General features: G+C 38.1%; 1 protein-coding gene across 2 annotated transcripts in view; it reads left to right on the top strand.

Moving 5' to 3' along the window:
- MAPRE2 (microtubule associated protein RP/EB family member 2) overlaps positions 1–24,479 on the top strand; it is a 165,437-nt gene that overhangs the window by 5,558 nt on the left and 135,400 nt on the right. For both annotated transcript variants that reach the window (XM_012447244.2, XM_012447243.2), the window contains exon 2: positions 20,933–20,994. Coding sequence is in view for 1 of the 2 variants with exons in the window: in XM_012447243.2 (XP_012302666.2) it covers positions 20,933–20,994 (62 nt within the window). In the remaining variant the exon portion in view is untranslated. The remainder of the gene's footprint in view (positions 1–20,932; positions 20,995–24,479) is intronic.

The following is a 24,479-nucleotide window of genomic DNA, read 5'->3' as shown; positions in this document are numbered from 1 at the left end:
ATAAAAATTTGTTCACTTAAAGTCTTAGTGTTGTTTTTGTTTTCCTTAGAGAAGGTTAAGAAAAAAAAGTAGTTATCAACCATAGGTCAACTAATCACTAAAAATAAAAAATAGTTTATTTTCATATTCTCCTTGTGTATGTACTTTGCAAAAAGCAGTGTATTTCTAAATATAGGAACTTTAGTGATATGGTCAACTGTAAAACTTCTGAATCCAAACAAGCCCAAATAGTGCAATACTAGCTAGTAATCATTTCCAGAGCTCTAGAAAATGTGAAAACATGACCTTAAGAGCAATTCCAGTGTGAACACTTGCCTTAACTCTTTAGCAATAGAAACTTCCTGTTTTTCCAACCTATGAGGGCCTTTGTATGCTTCTTTGTGTTAGTATATGAAGACATAATTTGGAAATTTACTCAGATTTAGAAACTTTTTATTGACTGTCACTTCAAACACTTAACATGATGTGGAAACTTGTTTTTGGAAATAGCACTACCATTTTATTTCTTTTCATTTCATTTATTTTATTTTGAGACACAGTCTCACTCTGTTGCTTAAGCTAGAGTGCAATGGTGCAATCTGAGCTCACTGCAAACTCCACCTCCCAGGTTCAAGTGATTTTCATGCCTCAGTCTCCCGAGTAGCTGGGATTATAGGTCCACACCACCATATCTGGCTAATTTTTATATTTTTAGTAGAGATGATGTTTCACCATGTTGGCCAAGCTGGTCTCAAACTCCTGACTTCAAGTGATCCACCTGCCTCAGCCCCCTAAAGTGCTGGGATTATAGGCACGAGCCACAGTGCCTGGCCTGGAAATAGTACTACTTTTCTAAAACATACATTTAATGTAAGTTGCTTGCTACTTATAATGTCAAGGATCACCAAATATTATAAAGATATGGTTACTAACACTGCTAAAGCTGACATGCTGTGGACAATTTTGTTTAAAATTTCCAAATTCAAAAGCAGACCAGATTATGATCCAGAAATTCAAAATTCATCTTAAATTATTTACAGTCTGCTCAAAGCTGGAAATATTACTATTAAGATTCTGGAAAGAATATTTGAAAGAGTAACTACATTGATGGGAACTAGTCTCAGTTGTTTAAGTGTTGCCTGTCATAAAACTTCCTTCAGCTAAAAGAACTTCCTTTTCTTGATGAATCGTTAGTGCCACAGACTGGGAGTTTGCAATGAGTTTCACTTAGATAGTAGAGCAACTTTAAGGGTTTTATATATAATTGGTGTTGTCTTCACCTCTTCCAGAATCAGTTCTGCTGCAATTTATAGACTGAAAAAACAAAGGGATTCCTTTTTTACCAAATCAAACAACATATTATAATTAATGTAAGTTTTGAGGTACCTGACATCAGCTAAATTATTTCTAAAAACAAAAAATTGTAAGTGTATTTAATCTCACCCTAAGACTATTGGCATGTTAGATCACTGACTTCCACATTAACCCCTGGTGATTCTGATGTGGGAGAGCAGGAAAGGGATGACTGGAGATTGATATATAACTCCCATGCTGACTGGGTAAGGAACCAATCCAAGTGAAATTAACTGCCCTCCATTATCATAATCTAGATTCGTATTTTAATAAATGTATTATTTAATATGGACTATTCCATACACATAGCACTAACAGTTCTCTCCAAATTAATTTCTAAAATTAGAAAATAATTAGACTTACTCTAGTTTTAGGAGAGCAGGGAGTTCATAATTATCAATTGTTTAAACAGAGGCAAAAACATCTAAAAGTGTCCTGCTAACAGTCAAACCTTCATCCCAACTTATAACATCATGGCAGGATTGACTATCAGTATTTGAAGTAGATAGGAGACGGGTAAATACACAAGAAAAGGCATCTAGAAATGAATAGATTCCTTTGTTTTGCTGAAGTATCTGAAACTGCACGTCATACATAAAAATGAAATCAGAGGATGAGATTGCCCCTTTAAAAGCTGATAAAGGCTTTCAAAAACTGATATGTGATGACAGTACCTGCAACCACCTTATACATTCCTTCTTTCAAAGATCATCTTAAATCTGATCAACTTAACAACATTTGATATTAAGAAGAAAAACCTTTCATGATTCTTACCAAGAAACCACTATCTTAGTTTTCCCACTGAGCTGCTGCAGCTCTCCATAAAATGGAAAAAAGAGAAACCTTAGAAGAAAAACCTTGGTGTTTTTTCTCCACCTGGTTCTTCCTGGGAAAGAAGCTATTGATGTAGGTAAAGCTCTTTGGTAGTTTCACTTCCAGCTTGCCCTCTATCATGATTTTTTTAAAAGCGTGGTCTGCTGTGCACAGATCTCCTAAAAGGAGCTTCCACAAATTAGCAGCAGTACTAACCAGGTGTGTAATGTGGTGTTGGCAAATCCAGAGCAATTCCCTCTACCGTTGAAATGTTTAGACAATACGGTCAGTGGGTCTGTTAATTCTCCATCCCAGCACCTGACCTTCAGCACTTCAAGATAAATTAGAATTTAGAGGTATGTTTTTCTCTAGGATTGCCAGGTAAAATACAGGATAACCAATTAAATTTGATTTTAGATAAGAATTGTTTTCGTGTATCTGAATTTGAATTAACTGAGCATTTCATTTATGATTTGGCTTTTAATTTTGTTTTTGCTAAATTCGGCAATCCTACTTTTATGATACAATAAATTTCAAAATGACTAGCTTTCCTGGTCTGTAAAAGATCTGAGGTTATATTTATGAGATAATGAATTTAAAATGTCTTAGCTGCCTTCACTTACTGAAGGAAAAGCCACTAACTAAAGTTTTTTTGGTACAATTTACTAAATTGAGAGGAAATAAAAAGTAAAACAAACTAGAAAATTAGCAATCTTTTTTATTTTGTAAGATATTTTAAAGTACTTTCTATTCTTTCACCATTTTTAATAGAACAAATATTTCAATGGTTCAAGTAGGACTAACATGAGAAATCCATCAACGATGTCAACAGTGTGCTCCTAATCAAAGTAAGATTCCAAGTGCTTGCAATGATAGCTCGCCACCCAGATGAGGCATCAGCGTTACCTGGGAGTCTCTTAAAATGCAGAATTTGAGGCTCATTCCAGACTTCCTCAATCAGAATCTTCTCGTTAACAAACGACTACAGGTGATTCATATGCGTGCTGAAGTTTGAGAAACCCTGAACTAGAGGATTCACTTTTTCCACACATTAAGTTGGTCTTTTTGTTTAATACCTTGTTGAAATAATCCTTAATAAGCTGTCTCTTTTAACCCCCTGGAAGATAGATAAAATATCTTCCAGGTATAAAATCATTGTATTTCTATCTTATTCATATAAAATTCCTAAATGGCCATTTATAATATTATGAATCAATGTGAACAAATAAATATTTTTTTAAAAGACAGGGTCTCTCTCTGTTACCCAGGCTGGAGTGCAGTGGTTCACTGCAGCCTTCACCTCCTGGGCTCAAGTGATCTTCCCACCTCAGCCTCCTGAGTACCTGATACTATAAGCGCACGCCGCCACGACCAGCTAATTTTTGTATTTTTTGCAGAGACGGGGTTTCACCATGTTGCCTAGGCTGGTCTCAAACTCCTGGGGACAAACAGCCCACTCACCTTGGCCTCCCAAAGTGTTGGGATTACAGGCACGAGCCACCACACCCAGCCTATAAGTGAATTTTTTCAAAGACTCTCATGGACTAAATGAACAGCATAGTACAAAATTCTGGGTTGTCCTTGATTAACAACCTGTAAATTAGGTGAATCACAATTCCTGGACCTCGGATCACCAGCAATTCTCTTTCATGCTTCGTTTTATTATTGTAACTTACGGAACAGTATTTATATGCCAATACCATATATTTATATATTTGTATTCCCAGGTTCCTCTAAAACTGGACAAAAGGAGATCCAGTTGGGCCTATGGGAGGTTCCAAACTATTCTTGTGGAATTTAAAGTTTTTAAAAGTAACAAAAAAAAAGTACACAGATAATTCTTTTTGAGTTCCAAAACCTCACTTCTTTATTCCTACTTTCCTGTCTTTTAGAAGTTATAGTACTATATCATAGAAAGAATTCTGAAATTGGAGCAAGAATGTAGCCTGAGTTTTAAAACTGGTTCTGCTGCTAACTGGGTGACTTTAGAAATGTCATTAACATCCTTCATCAACATCCCTCAAACTGAGTTTTTTCATCTGTCAAATAGAGAAAGTGAAGTCTGACGAGAGTTACAAGATCAGATAACATGTGTGTACATCTTTATGACTGTAGGCCGTACAATGATGTCCTAAGACTTGTTTGGTGATCTGCTTCAGGTAGGGCTGGCAGTTGACTAAATATTATAGGATGTGGTTTCCTGCAACCTGCCTGATTTGGAAGAAAGGTGATGTTCATTTAACAGTTCCATCTACACACTGGGAACGAAGCTACAGAGCATGTATCTTACATGTAGCTGCTGGCTATGTATGTCCACATCAGCCACACACTCCCTTCTGCTGAGGAGAACCTTAAAGTTCTCCTCATGGCTAGGGAACAGTGATGTGCTCCAGGGCACCAAGCAATGGATTCCTCATCAGACATTGCTCTGTGAATTCAAAACATAGGATTATTATTATTATTATTATTATTATTTTACTGCCAGAACTCTGTATAATCTTGCCTGCACTCACTCCCAAAAAATGATTACTACCACATTATTACATAATTGTGATTAATTATTAAGTAGCTCTTTATCTTATCCAAATATACAACCCCAAATTGGAAGAGCCTGCATGGTCATTTTTTTAAAACATCCCAGGGCAGAATTTACCCCACTAGCACACAAAGAAGAAATCTATTTATACTTTTGTTGTTTTAATAAATAAACATAAATTCATTAGTAAGAGTCCAAACCAAAATAGGAAGGAGGGGTGTGGGAGGAAGAACTCCTAACGTTAACCACCCTCATACAACTATTACAAAAACCATTTTTATTATTATGTAAAGCTCTTCTTGTCTGAATTTATGTTCAACAATGTCTTATGTAAAATGTTTCCTTAGCATTTTTAATTTTCCTTGTATCCAACTTAATTTTTCTAGCTTTGGGGTCTTTGCCTGTGCCTTCACTTGCTCTTCTGTCTTGGATGTCTGGGTTGATTCAAGCTTGAGCATTGTCCTATCTCAGGTTCTTGGTATGCAAAAAGTATGGTTCATCTGTGTATGGTGGCTCATACCTATAATGCTAGCACTTTGGGAGGCTGAGGCAGGAGGACTGATTGAGGCTAGAAGTTCAAGACCAGCCTGGGTAACATAGCAAGACCCCGTGTTTACCAAAAAAAAATTTAAAAATTTGTCAGGCATGGTGCTGTGCTTATAGTCCCAGATGCTTAGAAGGCTGAGGCAGGAGGATCACTTGAGCCTAGGAGTTCAAGGCTGCAGGGAGCTATGATCACACCACTGCACTACAGCCTGGGAGACAAAGTGAGACATTCATTCATTCATTCTCTCTCTCTCTAAATCATGGTCCTCTGACCAGTGGGATCAGCATCACCTGGGAGCATCTTATAAATGCAGAACTTCAGGGTCTTCCCTGGACATTCTCAATCAGAATCTGCACTTTAGGAGGATCCTCAGGTGATCTGTTGTTCTGCATTAATATTTGAGAGACATTGATGTGGAAAGCCTTTTCTGACCTCCTTAACCATGGCCTCCACCCATCTCAGTGGGGTGAGTTAGGTGGCCCATATGTGGTTTGCTTTTCATCCCCACTGCATGTCAATCCACTGAAGATTGCAATAAACTTGTATTCGTCTCCACATCCCCAGATTCTAGCACAGTGCTTGACACACAATTTTAACTTTGGGAATTGTTTCATTTTCCAGTTCAATGATTTGTAGATGAAGAATTGCAATGAGAATCTTCTTGTGCACTCAGAAGGGGTGTTCTCTACCATGGGACTGAAGTTTGTCAGAGGATTCCCTTTTGTTGCAATCTTCCTTATTAAAAAACATGCTTGATGGGGAATGCCTCTCTGTGAATAATTCCTGGAAGTCCACTGCCAAAAACTTCATTTCTTCTTCTTTGTTAAATACTAATACCTCTGAGAGGAATGGCATTTGAGACTTGGTGTGAGGGTTGACCAGTTGGCAGGTTTTGGTAAGGGTTTAGAAGGAAGAAAATGGTTATCTGACAGGAGAGGGTAAGGAACCCTAGGAAAGCTAAATGGTGGACTGTTGGAGAATTGATTTCTAACTCTGACAAGTGTTAGGATATTTTTATCTGGATCTTAATGTAGGTCATTTTTTTTCAGTTAGAAAAACCCACATTTCTTATCTAAAATCTCAGATGTGACTTTTTTCTCCAATCCTGACTCTCATCTATGATAAATTTCATCCAGCCCTACATTCAATGTAAACCACTGATGCCCTAGGGAATTTTTTTAGATGTTTGTTTTAAAATTTAGATAGTCAAAAGCATGATACTTCTACATTGATGTAGAATATGACTTAAATGTATATTAAAATTCATCAGGCTGGGTGTGGTGGCTCATGCCTGTAATCCCAACACTTTGGCAGGATAAGGCAGGAGGATTGCATGAGGCCAGGATTTCAAGGCCAGCCTGGACAACATACTGAGACTCCATCTCTATAAAAGGAAAAGCAGAAAAGCATTAAGCAATAACTGAACTATAGGGAGCTTTCACTGTATCCATGGATACCTTGGTCTTTTCATTGTGGAAGGAATGTTTTGTGAACTTGGGGACAGATAAGCTGATGGAGGGAGGATCAGCTCCTGAGCCTCTGCTTTTTCTTTTTCAGCTTCTATTTTAGATTCAGGGGGTACATGCAAATTTATTACAATGGTATATTGCATGATGCTGAGGTTTGGGGTACAATTGAACACATTACCCTGGTAATGAGCCCAGTATCCAACAAGTAGTTTTTCAACCTTTGTCCACCTCCTCCTCCCTCTTTCCTCCCACTTCTTCCTCTTCTCTCTCTCTCTCCCCCAGTTCCCTCTTGTAGTCCTCAGAGTCCCTTGTTCCCATCTTTACGTCCATGTATAACCAATGTTTAGCTCCCACTTCTAAGTGAGAACATGCATCGTTTGGTTTTCTGTTTCTGGGTTCGTTCACTGAGCCTGTTTTGAGTAACAGGAGAGACTGATTACAGCTTTGGAACCAAGTCGTGCTCAGAAACAAGAAACGTCTGTTCTACAGAACTATTATTTGCCTTATTTGAAAGGAACGAGAGGCTCCTGGTACTGCTTACCAACAGCTCTCACAATTAGCCACACAGACCTCAAGACTAAAAGGAGTATAATTATATTCCAGAATGTGTGGCCGTTTTTCTCCTCTTGGGAGTCTACTGCTGTATTATCCTTACCCATCACCATGGACACAACTCCAGCCAAGTTGCGAATTGGAGTTAGTCAGGTTCATCTCTTTTGTGGAAGAGTGTATTAGGTTGTCTTTCCTGAACCTCTTATCTGAGTGTCTGTGATGATGCTATTCATGGTAATTTGCCCAGACCTGAGACTTTGGGTGGGGTTTGTTAAGAGTCATCTGACACCTTTAGAGTATACCTTGTTGAGCAATCCAACGCAGGTAACCCATGAGGGATAGGTAAAACAATCATTGTGTTATGTGTTCTATAATATCAGGCCTAACTCCATTTGAGTCATATTTTCCCGTGGGGTTTGTGGCCCATCCCAATGGGAAGAGATTTTTAACACCATATTCTTGTAAGGCCTAGTGGTGTTTTAAGGGTTGCTATTGGAATCTAAAAGCCGTGTGAATTTTTTTTGTTTTTCATATTTTGAGTTTGCTTTTAACATTAAAGAATGATTCATAGCCCTGAGCTTTATTACCACCCTGTTAATAATTTTGTGTGACTTTGGTTGAGAGACTTTTGAATGCTGATTTCTCTAGCTGAAAAATTACATAAATATTGTTACTAATCATGAGTAGATGCTCTAGAAATTAAAACAAAACAGCAAAAGTATTACAGACAAATAGAATTAGAGAAATGATAAAGTGGAAGCAACAATAACTACTAAAATATTCCAAAGAAAATATGAATTAAGACGAAGAATGGTTGCCTTTAACTACCCAGCTTAGTTCAAAGTCTGTGCAATCATCTTCACTCAAAACTTTTGCAAGTTGGGCACAGCATCATTCTTATTGTTCTTTATTATATGAATAAGTCAATTTGAACTGATTGTCAAGGGACCTAATTCTTGCCCGAGGCTGTGCTTAAAGCACAATCTAAGCCAACTCAATTCACCTTTGTGACTTCCCCTCTCACAATGAAATGAAAGCATCCTACATAACTTTACCCATCCTCTCTCCACAAAATATCCCAGTGCTCTGAAAGGTGTTTGTTAATTCATTTTCTTATAATTAAAAAAAAAAGAAAATAGAGTGGGAACTATATTTTTTTTCCTTTGGAGAATCCATACATTACATTTTAAACATGAGGAAAACATTCAGTTTTGTTAGTCCATTAGCACATTGAATTCTTTAAATTGGAATAGACAGATGCAGTGATAAGTTTAAACATCCATTCAACATATGGAGAATGCCATTATAGCTTCTCAAAATATGAAAGCAGTCTGATTTCCGCAGAACAGACACATTTTAAAAAGCACCCGCTCAGAAAACTTCCTGAGCTCACGTTTCCCTTTGCATGTGGTTCTTAGTGTTGGGTCGTCTCTTCCTCAGGTGGCCTAGGCTGACAAATAAAAAGTTCACATATTATGTCCTGTTAGAGATAAGGGAAGACATGGAAAAAGCAGAAACACTGATCGAGTCCAGCAGTGAGTTGGATTGTGCTGCCTCAAGACATAGGTCAAGACACTAAGGCCTGTATCTTGTGATTTTCTGCTACTGCACAATTACTAGACACTGATTTATGAATGAATGAGTGAGTGAGACAGGATCTTGCTCTGTTGCCTAGATTGGAGTGCAATGATGTAGACATAGCTCACTGCAGCTTCAAACTCCTGGGCTCAAGTGATCCTCCCAAGTAGCTGGGACTATGGGCATACACCACCATTCCTGGCTTTTTCTTTTTTACTTTTAATAAAGAGAAGGTCATGCTTTGTTACCCAGGGTGGTCTAGATCTCCTCGGCTCAAGAGATTTTCCTGCCTCTGCCTTCCAAAGTGTTGGGATTACAGGAGTGAACCATTGTGCCTGGCCTGGGCACTGATATGGCATGCAAGTACCTACCCGAGGCACCAGAGCATGCAAGAACAATAAGGAAATAGACTTAAAACACAGGGAGTGAACCAGCTATAACAAACCTTTTCTTTGAGCCTGATACAAAGGGACTTTTTAAGATTGTAGTGGAGTCACGCTAGTGAGTATAGAAAGACCATACATCAACAGTTGTGAACAGAAGTGGGAATCATTTCTTTTATGGACCTGGCACCTAAAAATTAATGCCAAATGGTGCCCAAGGAGGGGTCTGTGATGAGAAAAGCCTTCCCCTGACCAGGCCGTGGTGTTACTGCACTCTGGACCAGAGGTACAGCTCCATGGCACCTTCTCACTCCTGATGGGAACAAATGAGGCTAGTTGTGTTCCAGCCATCTTGAACGTCTGGCATAATCAGTGTTGACAGAGAAGGTCTCACAAAATCAGTACATAACTCTTGAAATATGCACCCTTCGTTATGCCAAATAACAAATTTGAATGAATAATAGTGTTTTAGAGCTTAGAGCAACCGTGGAGATCATCTAATTTAATCCCAATTTATAGATAAAAAACAGGCATGGAATTTTTTTTTACTAAAACCACTAGTAATTGCAAAGTTTAGTTTATAGCATATCATTTGCTTTTGACAGTGTTTTGCAGATCCTCTGAGCTGCTTCCCAGCTCTCAAGCACGTTGTACTAACTGGGAGGATGGGGAGACATTTGCTGTCCCTGTGGGGAATGAAAAAGGAAACACCGTGCAGGACGGTGGCAGGGAGCAAGAAAGAAAAAAAAAAAACCAGCTTTTCTAGCGTCCAAAAACTTTTGAGGGAAGTAAAGACATTAAGCACTGAGTTAGATGAAGTGATAACTGCAAAACATGTAATCCCTACGGCAACCTTATGAGCACTATTCATCATCAAGCTAACAGGAAAAGTCTCGGTTGTGGTCAAATGATAGTTTTGGTTTTTGGTTTCTGTTTTTTGCTTTTCCTTTTCCTAGGCTGCCAACCTTAGAGGGATGGTGATCAAACTGGGGTTTGCCAAGGTCATGTACTACAGAAGAGGCAGCAAAAAAGACCTCAGCAGAGCCAGAAAGGCCAGAGAGGGTCCTGCTCCAAGGATTCCTTGGGGCCCTTTTCATTGAGGCCATATTTACATGATCCCTGAAAATAGGTATTCCCTCCCATTCTGTTGAAGCTGTTTTCCTTAAATTTGATTCTATTTTAATATTGTATGTCCTTATAGTCAGGTCCAAGTAGATATGTTCAGATTCAATAATTTAATAATAATAAACTTAATAAGTATTTTCCATTTGCATAGAAATTTATAGTTGCCAAAGAATATTTGTATGTAGGAGCAGCTCTTTAAGGAGCTGTACTTTACAGAAAATTGTAAAAACTGGGTCCCAGAGTTTAAGTGGCATACCCAAAGACACATAATTGGGAAAACTTCAAACCCAGAGAATGTTACCCCAAGTCCCAATGCTCTTTATACAAGATAGCTTTACAAATGATAGTTGGATTCTGAGGGTAACCCTCAAAGATCTCTTTAACTCATAAAGGTATTAACTTATGCCAGTATCTTAACCTCTAACCGCCTCATATTTCCGTGGAAACATGCATAGAGTTTTAAAAACTTAGTTAAATACATTTTCTGGACACATCTCACTGTAGATGAGGACTGTTGATATTCTAGCATCTGTGGCCACTTCTTTTCCCTCAGTTTGAAAATGCAAGTGTCCCAAGAGAAGAATGTTTTTATAAAGTGTAGGCAATCTCAAAAGTCATTTTGAACCTGACAAGTTTAGGTAGATTAATGATCCCAGTACAGTATACAGTTGTGGAAACAAGTAATGCAAAGTTTTTAAGTTTTTAGCTCATTGTTTGCTCTTCACAGAATTTGGCAGGACATCCAAGCATCTTCCTATCTCTCAAGCACACTGGATATATGTGTGGCAGCTTCAGCTGATCCAATTGTCTACACAAAGAAAAATAACAGTGGCTTCATTAAGGGTGCTCATGTAACAGGATCCAGAGACAGCCATTTGGGTCAGCAGAAAAAAAGAACAAGTTTTTGTTAAAAACACTCTCTAATGCATTTGTACAAACTAGTTAATCAATTAAATACATATCATCTTCAAAAGGGGGGAACTTCCCTAAGAACCTGGAACACTGTGTGAGTATGTTCCAACTGGGAGCTAGGGATAAATACAGAAAAGAGGAGCAAGAAAAAAGTGGTGTGCACCGAGGATGGACTTCACATCCTTCATTATGCTTGTTTGGTGGTAAGTTCTAAGCTATATGTTTGTGTCCATTGTTTGGTAGTAAGGTGTAAGCTATATATTAGTTTATCTCAGGATCATGTGAGTGAATGGCTCCTTTACCAAGTATATGTTAATCTGCCACCATAGCAGATTTTGGAAAGAACTCTGAAGCACAGACAGTGTGTGCCTTGCAACTCAAGGTATGGTCTCTAGACCAGCAGCATCATCTAGAAGATTTTAGAAAGGCAGATTCTCATACCCCCCAACCCACAGACTTACTGACTCATGACCTGCATTTTAACAAAATTCCCAGGCGATTCATAAAGTCAGGAAAGCACTGTCACAGATGAACCTGATAGTTAAAATGCTTGTTTTCATCTAATTTTCAGAGTGAGAAAAACAAATGATCTTCAAACTCTATATGCTCTCCAAGAAAACTGCAGTCAGAAATTTTTCCTTTTTGTTTTTTCACTCCTGCTGTCAATATCATTGCATTCACACCCCAGGATATAATTATTTTGTTATCTGTTACCTCAGTAGTCCCCAACCTTTTTGGCACCAGGGACCAGCTCCGTGGAAGACAATTTTTCCAAAGACTTGGAGTGGGGTGGAGGATGAGAGATGGTTCTGGGATGAAACTGTTCCACCTCAGATCATCAAGCATTAGATTCTCATAAGGAGCAGGCAACCTAGATCCGACATATGCGCAGTTCACAATAGGGTTCGTGCTCCTATAAGAATCTAATGCCACAGCTGATCTGGCACGAGGCGGAGCTTAGGTGGTTACCCAAGTAGACTTAAGTTCTGGGTGGTTGTTCTGTGTATTGTTTACCCTTAGAATCCCAGCACCAAACATAGTACTTGGAATCTAATAGGTGTGTATGGTGGCACTCAAGAGTCCCAGCTTCAAAGTACAACAAACATGGGTTGGAAGCCTCAGTTCATGCATCTATGAGACAGGACAAAGAATAACACCCCTTATAGGGTTATCAGGAGGAGTAAATGAACTGATGCATGTGACATACTTAGCACAGCACCTGGTGTATTGTAGCTACTAATAAGTGGCTAATATGTTGAACAAATGAAAGGATAGAAACTTTGCATAAAAAGTCTTAAGAGGTCTGAAATGTGGTACCCTGTTGCTTCAAATATATGAAATTGAATTTAAAACTAATATGCAAAGGAAGCCTGATATATATAGGATATATATGATATTTATGAGAAAAGTCTGTGATTTGGAATCACAAGACCAGTGTTTAGGTCTCAACTCTGTCCTTTACTAGCTGAATGATCTCATGCAAGAAACAAGCTTCCTGAACCTCAGTTTCTTCACCTAAAGGGTGGGGTTAATAATCCTCTTCATTTCATGATGTTATGCTTAAAAAAAGGGAAGTGGGGAAGCTTACAACTTGCAACATAGGAGGGCAGTGACCTACCTTATTCATCTTTGTATCCCTACCTCTCCTGACAAATAGAGATGCTCAGTAATGCCTGTTTGCTCAAATGTATTATAGCGTAAACTCTCAAGGGGAATGAAAATTGGATATTACAATGGCTTGTGGCCTCCAAAGGTTAACCTTTGTGGACAAAATCTTATTCCATAGCATTTAGGGGATCCTAAAGGATTTCTTAGTATCCTTAGGAGATAAGAAGACTCCTTGTGAGTGGGGAGGAGGAGTGAAGAAGATGATTTTTTGAAAAGTTTGAGAAGCACAATTAGAGCTCTGACTCTTCAACTTGGTACCAAATTAGAGTTCTTCAGGAAAAAGCATAAGGAGAGAAAAGCAGCTAACTAAAAGGCAAGCAGAGTGAACCTCTAGAAGAAGTAATAAAAGAAACAATTTCAGCCAGGCACTGTGGCTCATGCCTGTAATACCAGCACTTTGGGAGGCCAAGGCAGGTGGATCACAAGGTCAGGAGATTGAGACCAGTCTGGCCAGCATGGTGAAACCCCGTCTCTACTAAAACTGGGCATGGTGGTGTGCACCTATAATTCCAGCTACTTGGGAGGCTGAGGCAGGAGAATCACTTGAACCCGGAAGGCGGAGGTTACAGTGAGCAGAGATTGCGCCACTGCACTCCAGCCTGGCAACAGAGTGAGACTCCATCTCAAAAAAAAAAAACAATTTCAGCCAGGTGCAGTGGCTCATGACTTTAATCCCAGCACTTTGGGAGGCTGAATGGGGCAGATCCCCTGAGGTCAGGAGCTTGAGACTAGCCTGGCCAACATGGTGAAACCTCATCTCTACTAAAAATACAAAAATTAGCTGGGCATGGTGGCAGTCACCTCTAATCCCAGCCATCCAGGAGCTGAGGCAGGAGAATTGCTTGAACCCAGAAAGCGGAGGTTGTAGTGAGCTGAGAGTGCACCACTGCACTCCAGGCTGGGTGACAAGAGCGAGACTCCATCTCAAACAACAACAAAAAAATTACATTTTCCAGATCTGGGTGATGTGACATATATAAAATCATTTTGCAAAACTAAGAGCTATAAGCAAGTATAATTACTGAAGGAAAAGCCTTTAAGAAATATTTTCAAGTTGTACTTGGATTTATTTCCATTAATATATTGATTTCCCCAGTAGCTGTTTTATCAATAACAGTGGAATTGAGGCATCTGCTCCACAACTTCAACAGGACATTTCTTAGTTGAGTGGAATTCAGCATGAATTTTTTTTCTATCAAGGAATTTAGTTACTGATGTGGGCCCCAAACCTTTTAAAAGTAGATTCTGGCCAGGTGCAGTGGCTCATGTCTGTAATCTCAGCACTTTGGGAGGCCAAGTTGGGTGGATCACAAGCTCAGAAGATTGAGACCAGCCTAACCAACATGGTGAAACCCCAACTCTACTGAAAATACAAAAAAATTAGCCAGGCGTGGTGGTGTGCACCTGTAATCCCAGCTACTTGGGAGACTGAGGCAGGAGAATGGCTTGAACCCGGGAGGTGGAGGTTGCAGTGAGCCAAGATTGCACCACTGCACTCCAGCCTGAGCAACAGAGCAAGACTCCATCTTAAAAAAAAAAAAAAAAAAAGGTAGATTCCTTTGTAAGGCAAACCCCAGACCCTATGGCAGGGACCCCAAGGCAGAGCTGTTTGTTATATCAGCATCCTGGAGTTTTCACATTGGCTCAAATAGAAAACTTATGGACAGAGGCTATGCACACATTCCTGCATGTCTCCACAAGTTCCATCCACTTACCAGCATTTTTAATGGACTTGGCCAAAAATGTTAAAAAAAAAATTTGAAAGATTTCCACAGAGCGCAATGCCTTGCAAAAGGCCACAGCAGCCCTTGATGGCCAAGGTCTTTTAGCCCTTTTGCTGCTGTCAAAGTCTTACTTAGATGTCACATGTAACACTTTAGTATGTTATTGTGTTTTTCTTTGGATGGTCAAAGGAATTCCAGACTATAAAGACAGCAAGAATAGAAGCAGGTCTTTAGTTTCTACTATGACCCGAACACTAAACTTGAACCCTGAGCTCTGAAATTGAACCTGAAATCGAACCTCTTTTTGTGCTACTTTGCCATGTAACATGCATTCTGCCACTTAATATGCATTCTGCCACATTTCATTATCAATTGCACATATGAAGAGAGGAGCTATTCTATGCTCATGACTCTATTTTCAAAGATATCTGATTAAAAATGGATAAAAGGATGTGAAAATAATGTAACTATAAAACATTTTACAGAACTATAATGTATGTGTTACTTCTCATGTAGTTTTGTCTCGTGTAATATTTTGAAAGAATTTTACTTTTGTACATTGAGCACTATAAATATTCTATTCTAAAATAGAAAGGGCAATCTTAAAAAACATTTTAATTCTGATTCACATGGAAAGTAGCAGATGGATAAACGATGATTCCAAGAAGAAGGGGCTAGCTAGGCTATATTTCTATGAAAAGAACTGAATTTTTATTTTATTACAGCTATCATTTTAGGTATTTTCTGGGGATTGTCATTACGATTCTTATTATACCACCAAAATCCCTTTAGCAGTGAGCTATAAGTTTTTTTGAAGTCCTTAAATATACAATATGGATCATTTGGTGGTTTGTCTTTCTTAAGGAGAAGAATGAGTTGTACCAGACTTAACCCAAGATTCAGTGTAATCTGACCTCCTTTACTTGCCAGATATGCTCATTTGGTTTTTGGTTTCCCTGATGTATGCTCAGCTCTGTGCTTCCTGGCAGTCTTGTCCTGGGGGAGTTGCACAGGAGAGGGGAGGAGGTCTGGGCCTCCCCTCTGCTGCCCCTAGAGAAGGCCCTGAGCCCAGTCCAAGACCACTAATTGAGGCGGTGTGTGGTGGAGGCAGAGCTCTCTGAAAGGTTGATATCTAGTAGGCTCCACCTCAGGATTAATGCCCTGTGACCTTCTGCTAATGCTGCAAGCTGCTTTATTCCTAGAAAGCTATGGACCTCCCACACTAAAGAATGTGATCTACAACTGAAGAGATTCAATATCTCAAATGGCCATGGGGAGTTTGTAATTCAGAATACAGCTTATTCTGGAGATCCAAAGACAGCTTAGTAAACTCCTTAGAGGAAAACTTGGGCTCAGGCCCCAGTAGTGTTCTCTTCTTGGAAAAGCTGTGAACAGCTGGAAAGGTGGTAATGCTGTCTCTTTGTGAGAAGGATGCTTTAACCTTGTGTTGACCAGAAGCCTCATTGGCTAAGCACATAGCAATGAAGAAAGAATAAAATATTTTTTCAATGGCATGGCATGATTTGAAGTATTTTACAAACATGTTGTTTATTCAATATATAAAAGATTTTCATATATCTTTTATGTTCCTGTGGTTTTATGGGCAGACATGAAAGTAGCAGTCTTTGCCAGAGGATCGGGGGACTCCTTAGCTAGGATAGAGGTTCTGCTGCTATGCCTTAGGCATGGGATGCTGGAATTCTGGATTTGTTTGTCAAGGAAAGAGGAATTGAAATTTCTAGAGGATGGGGAAAATGGACCTTTGTAGAAACAGAGAATGTGCTTTGTTAAAGAGTCATGACTCTTATCCTAACAAAGATGTTTGGTCTTTTCAATAAAAACAAAACCAACAAATAAGCAGAGCCATAAGCCAGAGGAAGCAGCTGGCTTATGGCTGTTCATTTCTAAGGAGCTGCCCTAGTGCTCAAAATGGCTAAAGAATAAAAGTCAATATGATCTTTCCAAACATGAAATGGGTCTATGCAAGTTCCTTTGTGTGTGTTGGTAATTAAAGTTCTGTTCTTATTTAGTGTGTGCTCCAGTTTTAAATATAGAACACCTGCTTTGTCATTCATAAAATAGTACCACATAGGATAAAATTCCACTCCATACATGTACCTGTAGTCCCAGTGACTTCCTATAGTCCCAGTGACTTAAGATGTGGAGGCAGGTGGATCGCTTGAGCCCAGAAGGTCAAGAGTGCAGTACATTATGATTGTACCTGTGAGTAGACTCTTGTACTCTAGCTTGGGCATCATTGCAAAGACCCCATCTGTAAAAATAAATGTTAAATATTCCATTTCTATGCAAATAAGATGTGGATATTTTGGAAAATTTTGAAAATTCCTAGATAGTATGAACTTAAGGGTATAAGAGATCCATTAAAAAATACAGGATGTATCAGCCAGGTGCCATGGCTCATGCCTGTAATCCCAGCATTTTGGGAGGCTGAGGCAGGTGTCCTCACTTGAGGCCAGGAGTTCAAGACCAGCCTGGCCAACATGGTGAAACCCCATCACTACTAAAAAATACAAAAATGAGTCAGGTGTGGTGGCATATGTCTGTAATCTCAGCTACTCGGGAGGTTGAAGCATGAGAATCACTTGAACCCAGGAGTTGGAGGTTGCGGTGAGCAGAGATGGAGCCACTGCACCCTAGTCTGAGCGAAAGAGCAAGACTCCATCTCAAAAAAAAAGGGGGGAGGATACAAAGGGTGCTTGATGTATATGATGTATTATGCTGCTACTTCAAACTCATTTCTGGTTTTGAATATATGTATAGTGAATTTTGATAGATTGAGAAGGTAAACGAGGGAGAAAGGGAAATATAGCAAAGAAAATTCCAACATAGGCAAGATTGGATAGCAGAACATTGGCAGTGGTTTCTTAATGCTAAATTAGTGAGTGAGTTACTTTGTTTCTTGGATCTGTGAAAAGTGGAGCAAAGTCCTGATCCATCATGCCCACTGCTTTGGGGCTTTTGCTTTTCTTTGAAAAGGTAAGAAAATAACACTGAGGTATCTTGCTCAATTCTAGTTCCTGTTCAATCACCTGATTTTTTAAAATTTATTTTTAGATAATTGTACATTACGATGTCACTGTAAGAAATAATACAGAGAGATCCCATATATTCTTTAACCAATCTGCCTTGATAGCATCTTGCAAACCTATAGCACAATGTCATACCCAGGGTATTGATGTCGATACAATCAAGGTTCAGAACATTTCCATCACCACAAAAATACTTGTGTTGCCTTTTATAATCACCCTCTCCTTAACCCCTGGCAACCACTAATCTGTGCTCCATTTCTATAGTTTTCCCATTTTAAAAATGTTAGATAAATGGATTTATGCAGTATATAACTTTTGGGGACTTTCTTTTTTCACTCAGCCTAATTCTCTGTAGACTCATTCAGGCTGTTACTTTCTATCAATAGTTGGTTCCTTTTTATTGCTGGGTAGTATTCTGAAGTTTGGATGTAGCACAGTTTGTTTAACCATTAACCTGTTGAAGGATATCTGGGTGGTTTCCAGTTTTGGGCTACTATGTATAAAGCTGCTATAAACAAGTTTTCATTTCTCTAGAGTAAATGCCAAAATGAGCAATTGCTGGGTGATATGGTAGTTGCATGTTTAGCTTTTAAAACTACGAAACTGTTTTCCACAGTAGCTCTACCATTTTACATTCTCACAAGCAATATGTGAGTGATCTAGTTTCTTCAAACCCTCACCAACATTTAGTGTTATCACTATTTTTATTTTAGCCATTCTGATAGGTATGTTGTGATGTCTCATTGTAGTTTTAATTTTCTTTTACCTATAGGCTAATAATGTTGCATATGATTTCATATTATCTGGTCTCTATATATCTGTATCCTCTTCAGTTAAATGTCTGTTCACATATTTTTCCCATTTTTCAACTAAGTTGGTTTATTTGGTTGCATTTTAAGAGTTCCTTATATTAGACATTAGTTCTTTGTCAGATGTTTGGCTTGCAAATATTTTCTCCCAGTTTATATCTTGTATTTATATCTGCTTCACATGGGCAAAATGTTTTAATTTTGTTGAAGTCCAATTTACCAATTTTTCCTCTTACAGATTGCGTTTTTGGTGTCAAGGTTAAGAATGCTTTGCCAGCCCTGATCCCAAAGATTTTCTCCTATTTGTTTTGTAAAAGTTTTGTAGACTTACATTTTACATTATGCCATGTTCCATTTTGAGTTTGTTTTTATGTAAAGTGTGAGACTTGCAGACAATAACAGTTCTACTTCGGCCAAACACAACAGGAGAAAACTTTGCCTCACTCCTATCCCCACTAGCAAAGGCTGTGTGGGAAGCAAGGCAGGGCCTTCTTGAGCACCTGCCATATGCTAGGTCCTGGACTTATGATGGTGGAGCAAAAGCTCTCCAGATATTTCTGATCTATGTCAAATGACTGCTATTAAGGTATTTTAGTGTGAAAGAGAAAAGAGGTAGATACTGGTCTGCCAGACTCGATTAAAATCTATCCCTTTCTAGCTGCATGATATTGGGCAAATTGCCCCACTACTCTAAGCCTCAGTTTCTTCACTTATAATAAGATGGTTTTGAGGATTAAATTAGATTAAAATGTGAAATAACTGGTGCATAGGTTGTTCAGTAAATAATGTCATTCTTCTCCAAACTGATCCATTGCAGCTGCTGAAAAATTAGCAATGGACCATTGTCAGAAAATAGAAAAAGGCTAATTGTATACGGACAATTCTGAATTTTCTAATGGCTAATTATCTGCTTTATAGATAAACTAGAAACCTTATGTTCCTGCTTCGTAGCTGTGGCCAGTGGTTTGCACAGCTACTGGGTGCTATTAAATAAAGTAGATAAATGAACATTTTATTCTGATTCAGTTAAAATTTCTGGAAAATTAAAGGACTTAGGAATAGAAACTGATGTGGATGGGAACCAATATTGTTAACATCTGAATTTTAAGTTTATCAAATATCATTAAATTATGGAAAGATATAAAGTACTCATAAAATTAAATTCTGCTGCAAAATATGTAAAGAAATTCTACTTATTGTACCTGAAGGAAAAATTTAGATTATAGTCAATATACCTAAATTGAGTTCTTGAGACTATTCATGTACACTGTTCATGTCGAGTTTTCTGATTTTTAAACAAGCCCAAGTTTGTTTATTACTTTGAGATCCTTCACTGAGTAGTATAACAATTCAGCTGTCACCTTTACTTTTATTCTCTTGACACTTGCCATTTTGTTCTTTGCCCTTTTTTTTTTAACCATCTCCTTTTCTGCTTAGAGAAAAACTATAAAATGCCTACCTCCTCCCTTTTAATTATAAAAAAAGAGTTTCTAACAGCAACATCTCCAGAACTATGTCTGGGAATAATCACATAATGTTGGATCTGTCACAGATATTTTCATACAATTGATTTTAAGCCAAATAAACACCAAAGTCATTTCTGAAATGGTCATAGAAAACACAGAAGAGCAAGTAAGGCTTAGGTGGAAAGTGAGGAAGAGAGTTAAGGCTCACACGTATGTGAATGTCAGGTCATTCATAGTAGCATCCGGTTGAACCATAGCAACCTCCTCCATAACCATTCATCCCCTAAACACTGGACTCTCAAAGCAAGCTCAAAGCTCATGCATTTCTCAACCTCCAGAATTGGATTTGTCCCTCATCTGTTTGCTGTCTTATTTTCTCATTTAGTCAAAACATGTTTTGAAAATAAATAGCTAATTCATATAAAGAAAGTAAGTTACTGCTTATTGGTATATGCATTTTAAAGTTGTTTTATAATGCTTATCCTGTCGAAATTATCTTTTCTACTAGAATAAGCCAATGTTGATACTAGATATAAAATCTGAATAAACCTAAGTTTGGGGAATTCAATACTTTAATTGACATTGGTATTTGATACCCCACTAGAGGCACTGCTTCTTGGGGTTATCTGCCAACATGATTCCCATCACATTAGACTATCAGAGCAGGGGAAAAACAAAAGAAAAATTGCTTTCATAGGATGGAAATTATATTAATTTTTATAAACTGTTAATATAAGAATTGATCTAATAATATAGATTGAGAGTATAATTCTATTGTCTGGCTGACTTAATCACTTTCATATGGTAAGATTGATTGACTTTTGGATATTTGGCATGTATTTTTTCCTTAAATTTTTCCCATTGCTGGCCACACCCAGTAAACTAAATTATAACTCTTTGCTACCATATTTTCATCATATTAAATGCTTACACTGTCTTCTTTTTTTCTTCCATTTTTACTATCCAAGGGTCCTGTTTCCCAGAGGAACAGTTCATTTCAACAGCCAGGGAGAAAGCCTGGATGCTCAAGGTAAGGTTTATATAAACTATGTTGCATGACTCTTTGCTTAAAAATTAATTTAAAGTGAATAGTAATATTGTCATTGTAACAAATTTATTTTCAAAATTCCAGTATACAACTAAAGACAATATTTGAGTAAATATGCTGTTTTGAAACACTATTTTTCAAACTGTATTCCATTTCTCAAGTGTACTATGGGCTAATTAACTACTATTAGAAATTCCTCTAAAAATGGTCAAGCCAATTAATTAAGGTTTAATTTTGAAAATCTTATTCATGATAGGTGGGGAGGGTAGAATATCAAGATATGGTCAAAATTAATTCATGACATTGCTATTTGTGAATAAAGTATTTTTATTTGCTATTGTTAAGAATCCAGAAAGCCACTCTGTTGGCTTTGAGGACAGAAAGAGAGAGAGAGTGAGAGCGTGCGAGCGTGCTTGTGACAGAGATGAAGAACCTAGAAAGCCTCATTTTGTTAGTTTGGGATTTATCTTTTAGACACAATCATTTTGATCTTCAGTTATTTCCAACTCATCCTCTAAGTCTCTCAAAATAATGCCTTCAACAGTCACCTCCAGGAGCCCTTAGAACAAAGGAACAACTAACTAAAATTCCACCAGATGGCAATCTTTGGAAAGCCATTCAGAGAGGTCTCAGAGCTATGAGCTATTGTTCACACAGAACAGACTCACAAAGTGTGGTATAACATCCTATGTTTTATCGTGCTCTAAACGTCTTTTATTTTACACCTATTTCTCCACAGCATCAAACATTGTTACTTAAAAACTGTGTGGGGGCATATATGTTTTCTTCTTTTTAAAAAAAATTCTGCAATGATAAAATTAGAAACCTCATTCTTAAATAGTAATTCTCCAAACAGTAATGGTGAATGTTAAAAGCTCAAATCAATGAATAACATACCATATTTGTTTTGGGGTCTCATTGTAATAAATGCTGTGACTGGTGGTCATTTTTTAAATATTCAAGAAGAGAAACTGAAATTCTTCTACTTAAAAAAGAATAGCATTCTAAGAATTTGTCTTGATATTAAAATTTGCAAGTATAAAATTTATTGTATTGACTTCAAATAATTAGTTTATTTAATATGGATGAATAGATGTTTTCCCCTGTTGCTCTAGTGAAAGTGGAAATATGGAGAACTTTTGTAGGCCAAGGTGGGCAGATGCCCTGAGGTCAGGAGTTCAAGACCACCCTGGCCAACATGACAAAACCCTGTCTCTACTAAAAATACAAAAATTAGCTGGGCATTGTGGCACATGCCTGTAATCCCAGCTATTCAGGTGGCTAAGGCATGAGAATCACTTGAACCCAGGAGGCAGATGTTGCAGTGAGCCAAAATCGTACCACTACACTCCAGCTTGGGTGACAGAGTGAAAAAAAAAGTGGAGATATGGTACCCTGCATGGTGTCCCAACAGCTGGAATATTTGGGGGCCAGAGCAGGCTTTAAAGCAGAATTGGGACAGGGGTCAGTGGAAAGGTATCTCAGGGCATTAGAAACAAGAAGAACCAGAAAGAGAAGCCACCTAAGCTTTCTGTATCTATAGCAGCAGATCATGAGTGCCCTTTGAAAACTGATCTGCACTGCTAGCCTTTCTAGTAGATGGTCCATATGTCAGGTCTGTCTGGGACAGTCCTGGTTCAATTCTGTTGTCTTGGAATATAGTTAGGATCCCCTTTCACCCTCAAAATGTTTCATTTTAGATGATAAATTATATGATCATCCTATCTTCCAGGCTGGGCTTTTTGAAGAAAAAATAACAGGAAAAGATGGCCCATTACCTAAATAAGGTGTTGCTTTATAAGTCTCCTTGTATAGAGGGATATGGGACAAATGTGTCTTTGAAGAGTCAAAGTGTAAATATTTTTTGCCTTGCTGGCCATGCAAGTCTTAGTCACAACTCTTCAACTCATTGCAGTGTGAAAACAGCCAAAGATCATACATAAAGAAATGGGCTTGGCTGTGTTCAGTAAAGCTATTTACAAAAACAGGCAGTGGACTACACTTGGCCTGTGGGCCATCATTTGCACATCCCTGTTAGATAATAGAGACAGGTTAAGGTGGTAGGAGATGGCAGAGAACCAAGGAGATAACCATCATTAGTCCTTCTCCCTTCTCTCTATATCCCTTCTGGGTTGCACCATCCTTTATTTAACTCTTTCAGGAACTAGTACAGTTGACCCTTGAACAACATGGGTTTGAACTGCAAGGGCTTACTTTTAAATGATTTTTTTTTTTTCAATAAATGCAGTCGAACCTCCATATCCGTGGATTCCACATCCGCAACCAAATGTGAACTGAAAATACAGTATTCATGTTATGTGAAACCCATGGATAGTTCAGTGGGACTTGAGCATGAATGGATTCTTATGGGGGGAGGAAGGTTCTGAATCCAATCTCCGAGAAAAAGCTGTATTGATCTTTTCCCTGAGTGAGTAATCCTATCTGCTATTAAGTGGTTACTGAGATTCCTTTACTGCGTGTCACTTCTTGTTTCTCATCCAAATCTGTTTCTGCACCACACATAACATGCTTGTACTTTATACCTCATGACGTATAATTCAGATGTCACCTGAGTTCTAGAGTCAAATACTGAAGCAATAGCTCATTAGTAGGTAATTTAATTTTATGCTTTGATCCTCACTAAACAGTTGTCTTTGGGAAATATAATCAGTCAGTCACACTAAGGAAAAGTTTATGTTGACTATACAAATTTTTTATTATATTAATGAAAAGTAACATAATACATTTAAAGAAAATCCTGGGTAAAAGTCACCCATAACAATACCATCCTAAAATAACTATTTTCCTATTTTTGCACATTTAATCTTCTCACAGGCATTTCTATTATTCCACAATGCATATCATAATGAGTGTGAACTTTGTATTTTACTTAGTATAAGTCACAACATCTTTTACTTTCATGGGTCATCAGAACTATCATTACAATGGCAGTATAATGTTATGTCAGCATGCCAAAGTATATATTTTAATTCTTACTATCTTCCCATTTTTCATTATAAAAAAATGCTATGCTAAATTTTTCTATAGATCTTGGTTTAGTTTGTGTCTATTGATCTATTTTCTAAGGTCAAAATCCCAGAAGTGGGGTTATTTGTCAAAGATAGACCATTTTATGACTTTTAATCTAGTTTACTGTATTTTCCCCAAAGATTTGGAATAATTTACAAACATTTGTAGTTTTAGGGTACTAGTTTCACCACAACATTTTCAGAGAGCATTTAACTTATTCAATAGTATTTACTGAATGACTACTAACTGTAAAACACTGTGCTCGGGTGGATCACTAGGTCAAGAGATCGAGACCATCCTGGTCAACATGGTGAAACCCCTTCTCTACTAATACAAAAAATTAGCTGGGCATGGTGGCGCGTGCCTGTAATCCCAGCTACTCAGGAGGCTGAGGCAGGAGAATTGCCTGAACCCGGGAGGCGGAGGTTGCGGTGAGC

The sequence above is a fragment of the Aotus nancymaae genome, unplaced genomic scaffold (assembly GCF_030222135.1).
Source record: "Aotus nancymaae isolate 86718 unplaced genomic scaffold, 86718_ANA_hifiasm-v0.15.2.pri h1tg000020l, whole genome shotgun sequence".
Classification (NCBI taxonomy): domain Eukaryota; kingdom Metazoa; phylum Chordata; class Mammalia; order Primates; family Aotidae; genus Aotus; species Aotus nancymaae.
Note: the sequence above shows the minus strand (reverse complement) of the source record. Positions and strands in the feature narration are given on the sequence as shown.